Here is a 5787-nt window from a genome sequence, read left to right as displayed (position 1 = left end):
GTCTGCAAACCCCGAAACGCACTTCAGCTTCTACAAGTCCTGGAAGTTTTGTCAGCCCCGAGCCACGGCGGGTCACAGCTAAGCCCCCCGGTTTGGCTTAGCCTGCATTCCACGTTAACTCTGACCGCAAAGTTGACCTGCGGCGGTCAGGTGTGTTTAGGTCTCTTATGAAGGAGCTGGAATTTCCTATATTGTTTACGTTTCTGCAAAAGCGACTTAAGGGCAATCCCGATAATCGCCGGCTGGCCAATGAGGACAGCCGGAGGTGCTGTTGTAATTCGTTTACCACGTGGGCTTCACGGAGCGAACCCGCCCAGAGGCGAGATGCCTTCACACGCTGCTTGTCAGCTCGTAAGTTTGAGCTTTATATGTGTAACCGCAACCCGTGGTGCATTCAAGGACCGGATTTTCGTTTCAGTGTTTGGAGAAGCCAAAGCCATCTGCCTGACGCGTGCGCAGAGAACAGTCCACTCATTTAGGTTATATTGAGACAACTGTGGACTAAAAAAAAGAAAAACAGTACATTTTAATTATTAGGTTATTGGTGTTCTGTGATTATTTGCAGTTTTTGAGATGTTCCACTTGTACATCTTGGCTCCCTTTGTGTGTTATTTAGATAGATAGATAGATAGATAGATAGATAGATAGATAGATAGATAGATAGATAGATTTACTTTATTGATCCCAAACTGGGCAATTCTTATGTTACAGCACCAATAGAAAATATCAATAGAAACATAAAAATTAAATAGAATAGAATAAATGCAGAAATATATACAATAAAGACTAACCTAATAATATGAGATATGAAATGGTAAATAAATATGAAATATAAAAATGGTATGTGAAATATACAGATGGTTGTAATTGATAAAAAATAGTATGAATGTATATTAACCTAAGATATAATATGTAAATAATAAATAAACAGTTAAGGTGCTGGGTAATGAATAATAAATAAACAGTTAAGGTGCTGAGTAATGGAGTGTTAAAATAGAACTATACTGCAGAGAGTTGTGAGTCTCTGTCAGACAGATGTGAGTTCTTGTGCAGTGTGATGGCTTGTGGCAGGAATGATTTCCTGTATCTGTCCCTTCGACAGTGGAGCTGTAACAGTCTGTTGGAGAAGGAGCTCCGCTGTCTGTCCAGTGTGTGGTGGAGAGGGTGATCGGGGTTATCCATGATGGATAACAGTTTGTTCAGTGACCTCCTCTCCACCACAGCCTCCACAGAGTCCTGTTTGCAGCCAATCATGGAGCCAGCCCTCCTGATCAGTTTATTAAGTCTGTTGGTGTTGCTGGCTCTGAATTCTTTTGAATTCTTTTGCAAAGTGTTCTGTTTAATTTCTAGTTGAACACAAACTATTTGTCCAAAAAGCCAATCTTTGTGATTTCTTCAAAGTTTCAAAATAATTTATTAGCCTCAGAATAACATTTGGCAGAAAATAAAATAATTATGACAAAGTAGCGTTGAGCTTAGAAACAATAGGCTTCGCATCAAATATTTGGCAAATGATAAAAGGTTTCTTGAGTACTGAGGAAACTATTGTTAAAAAATTATTACAGCATAAAATGCACAAAAACAAGACACAGTTAAAGAGAGTGAAGACAGAAACAAACAGAATTTTTCTCTCCAAATCTATGCTTTGGTTTGGTAAAATGTTGTGTCTGTCATGGTCCTTTTTTTCTTTTTACCCTCCAGAAAAAAGCCACAGCATAAAACAAAGCAACAGTGCATACAAACAAATGATTCTTCATGCAAACCAACCATAATCAGAGACTGATTTGTGACTAGTAGGTCTAAACAATTCACATAACCTTGCATACCCTGACTCAACATAAGGTGTGATCTCAGGGATCCCCATCTGATAAGATGTAGTTATTCCATAACTGTCTGTACTGCACACCTGCTGCCCCCGTGTTTTTAAAAGCATGGCTAAAGTCCTGCCAGAGTGCCAGAAAATGAGATGAAGTGCCCCATTGTCTGCCCTTCACATGGGAAAAAAAGACTGGATGTCCTTTAGGCTGCCCTTTCATGCAATAAATAAATGATGATAATAAATTATAATAAATTAGGCGCCTCTCTAATGGAGAGGTGGCCCTCCAGTGGAGAAAATCACTCTTTAATGTGTTGCTGCAGGACAGGAGCCCTGACAATAGGAGAAACATGAGGTTCCCCAGGTGTCTTTCTGATGAAGAAAACACACCAGGTGCCCTCTCACCTGCCCTTCCAAGTGAGAAAACACCATGAAGTGCCCTTACAATGGAGAGAAAAATTACCAGTGGAAAAAAAGCGACAGAGCGCTCTCCCACTCCAGGTGTGGTGTAGGGTCAGCTTTACAAAGTGAGGCCGGGACAGCAGGCCAACGCTGCCACCAAACACGCTGTTAAGTGTTTGCTATACATTTTTCCAAAGGGCCAGAAAGTTAGGCTAATGTCTTGATAGCATTTTGTTGTAATCTGCAATGTGCCTGTCGATTTATTTTTCAGATCAGCTGATAGCTGTGTGCTGTGTGCTGCCTTCAGGGTGAGGCTTCAGCCCTCCTAAACGCAGCACCAAGAGGTATAGATTATCCTTTGTCCCATCTGCTGTTGTTGTTCTTAATAAGCACTGATGTCAGGTCTCTCTGTTTTTTTTAAATTTATTTATTTATTGTATGATCTACCAGTGAGTGATGTTTGGGTCCTGTGTTGTGTGTACTGTATATTGTACACTGTTATCTTTATGTGAATGTTGTATTTTACTGCTGGTTGTGACCCAAATTGCCCCACAGGGACATTTAAGTTTTACCTTACCTTAGCTTACCTCACCTTACCTTACATTACCTTACCTTACTTTAACTTACCTTACCTTACTTTACCTTACCTCCATTAGGAAATCAAGCAGAAATGTAAAAATCCCTCCCTAAGGGAATTATTTTAGAGTAATTTGAACAAAAAACTTACAGAACTTTAAAGTTCAGTGTGAATTGCTTAATTTAAGAGTGGGTTGTGTGTGTGTGTGTGTGTGTGTGTGTGTGTGTGTGTGTGTGTGTGTGTGTGTGTGTGTGTGTGTGTGTGTGTGTGTGTGTGTTAGTAGTTACCTCTGTGTTTTACTTCAGAGGTGTTTTTGAATAAAAATTTGAAAGGTTCTCACTTCCCTGTGTATTTTCCCAGCGTTTTACTTTTTAATCTGGATTATCTAATAACAATGTTAATCATAATCATGGATGAAGACGATTTCATCATACATGATGCATCATAGCTTTTTGTGCACAGGTGGGACCGCCTGTTGTGCAGCAGTTGCTCTTTTTAGTTTTTGGCCCAGGCCCCTCAAACAGTCTGAGTCTGCCTCTGGTCTTTACTGTCTCTGGGCAGATTACCAGTGAAGACTGGTAACAAATAAACTGAATAGTCTTTCTTACACATTCTCTCAGTGGGCTAACTTCCAGTTAATGAAATAACAGTGAAATTAAAATGTTCCCCATTTTTCTGGGGACCCACTGGAACCCCCTTCAAGGGCACCAGGGGGTCCCTGGGCCCCAGGTAGAGAACCACTGCTGTAAAGCACTTTGCGGGCCTAATTGTTTTGGAAAGGGTCTATATAAACAAAGTGTATTATTATTATTATTGTTAGTGTTATTATAATTAAATATGGTATGGCTTGGCTATGATATAGCTTTCTGCCCAAGCCTGCACTGAGATCCAGAGTAAACACTTGTAAAAAATAAAGATTTTCAGCATTCAGCATTTTCACTCAAAAACAATATACTCAACATCTCTAAAAATGAAATTATGACTATAAACAATATGTTAAAACCCTGCATGTCCATGCATGGGGCACTGAAGTCTCTGTCCCTGTGCGCCACTCTGGATCAAAGTGTCATACATCATGTCTGTTTCTGCAGACTGCAGCTAACCTCCACCAATTTGAGCATGTAACAACCTCTCTTGTGCTTGTTGATTTTTTTCCCATCAGTAGTACTTTAAAAGTCAACAAGAGCAAGCCTAAAACGGCACACACAGAATGTTAATATGTCCAAATAATTCTGAGGCGAGTAGGAATTTACATTAAATGTTGTACAAATATTCTAAATACAGTTTGCTTTCACGCCCAAAGTAGTAAAACAGGACCTAAAACAAAGCAGACTAAAACAAATGTTGGAGCTCGGCGTGCTTCTCTCTTTGTTTGTTCCTTTAACTGGGAAGGTGGAGGGGACCAGACCAGAGCCATTTGGAAGGAAACCCGGCCAATCTCGGTCAGCATTTGTTGCCCATTAGTGAAGTCTGCTGCTGTGTCAAGACTGAAGAGGCAATTACAAGGAATTCTTCTCTCCCAAAACAAATTCCACCAACATGACCTCTAATTCCAATCTATCCAACATGCGACGGCTGGTGGAACAACTGAAGCTGGAGGCCAGCGTGGAGAGAATCAAGGTAACGGAAACGAACAGGGGGGGGGGGGGAAGCAAAGAAGGAATATAGTGATGTCTTTACAAGTGCGACAGCAGCTTATTTGATTTGAGAGAACGTGAAAATGTGTGCAATCACAATATTTAATTCAAAATGTTTACAAATGAAAATCACTAAACTATACTGTGTTCACTTTATAAGGACTAAAAAAAATCGTGATTGTAGAAGTGATGTTAGAATTTTTTTTTTTTTTTTTTGCAATGCTATGTAGCCTGTTGAGTTGCTACATTAAAGGGTGATGTATTTCAGATTAAGATACTTTGTAGAATGCAATGCAGCTCTCCAAAAGAGCAATAGCTCACATTTTCAAAGTAGGCCAATCGAAATATTTGCATGCTACTTGCATGATGCATGGCTGCTTACACTGTCAGAGTATCACAGCATGTATACTTTGTGTTAAACTGTTTGTGTCCCCAGGTGTCCCAGGCCGCTGCAGAGCTCCAGCAGTATTGTCTGCAGAACGCAGGCAAGGATGCTCTGCTGGTTGGTGTTCCCACAGGGAGCAACCCGTTCAGGGAACCCCGCTCCTGTGCCATCGTGTGAACTCCAAGCAGCCCCAAGGTCAGAGTCCACACAGGTAACAACCTTTTACACACTGTTGTTCTGCAGTGTTACTGGGTTTGGAGAGTTTGAGGAATTACAACGTGTACACTTGTTATTTACAGAGAAAGGATGAGCGGACACAACCAGCGGTGGCAACTCACTCACCAAAGAAACTAGTCCTTTTGTTGCTGTTGTTTTTCTCCCCTCACATTTGTTCATTTGAAGGATGTTTTCTTTATGTTACATTACTGATGATGAAATATTTCTTTTTTTTTTTTTTTTTTAAAGATTAATTGAGGTAAACATGAAAAGGGCAGAGCTGTTTTTTTTTCCCAACAAAATGCTTATTTTACTACACTGTAACAATACAAGATGTTTATTTGTGTACTGATTGCTGCTTTTGAATCATAATAAAAACAGCTTTGTGTAAACTTTATCTCAGCCCACTTTGTGCATGTATAGCTTTATTCCCATACCCTTTGAGGGCTAATATGTTTGGCCTAATCCTGAAAGTGGGACATCTATTTGACCAGTGGAGATTATCGGTGGATTGGTCAAAGCGGATGTTTACAGCAGGGCTCTAAATTGCCCCTTGGAATCTCAGAGAGCTGGAGCTTCCTGATGGTCAGGCTAAGTTAGGAACACAGCCAGAGAGAGGAAACAGGCTCTTCCTGTTCAAAACTACAACACTGAGCAGACACTGAACTGGCAGATTTCACCTAACCACTGGACAGCTAAAGATATTTGAATTTACAGGCCCAATACTACACTATAATGAGCACCGAAATATGAT

General features: G+C 40.4%; 1 protein-coding gene across 2 annotated transcripts; it reads left to right on the top strand.

The window, feature by feature from the left end:
* Nucleotides 1-4241: 4241 nt before the first annotated feature.
* On the top strand, nucleotides 4242-5386 carry gng10 (guanine nucleotide binding protein (G protein), gamma 10). Of its 2 annotated transcripts, none has more exons than XM_030064986.1 (3): nucleotides 4242-4415; nucleotides 4869-5012; nucleotides 5117-5386. In XM_030064986.1, exons 1-2 carry the CDS (start codon nucleotides 4335-4337, stop codon nucleotides 4992-4994), a joined length of 207 nt encoding a protein of 68 aa, XP_029920846.1. In that variant the 5' UTR covers nucleotides 4242-4334; the 3' UTR covers nucleotides 4995-5012; nucleotides 5117-5386. The 2 variants fall into 2 exon arrangements, with proteins under 2 accessions (XP_029920846.1, XP_029920845.1); XM_030064985.1 differs by having other exon boundaries at nucleotides 4244-4415; nucleotides 4869-5028.
* The last annotated feature ends 401 nt before the right edge of the window (nucleotides 5387-5787 follow it).

Source organism: Myripristis murdjan, chromosome 12 (assembly GCF_902150065.1).
Source record: "Myripristis murdjan chromosome 12, fMyrMur1.1, whole genome shotgun sequence".
Lineage (NCBI taxonomy): Eukaryota > Metazoa > Chordata > Actinopteri > Holocentriformes > Holocentridae > Myripristis > Myripristis murdjan.
This window is presented reverse-complemented; position numbering and strand designations above follow the sequence as displayed.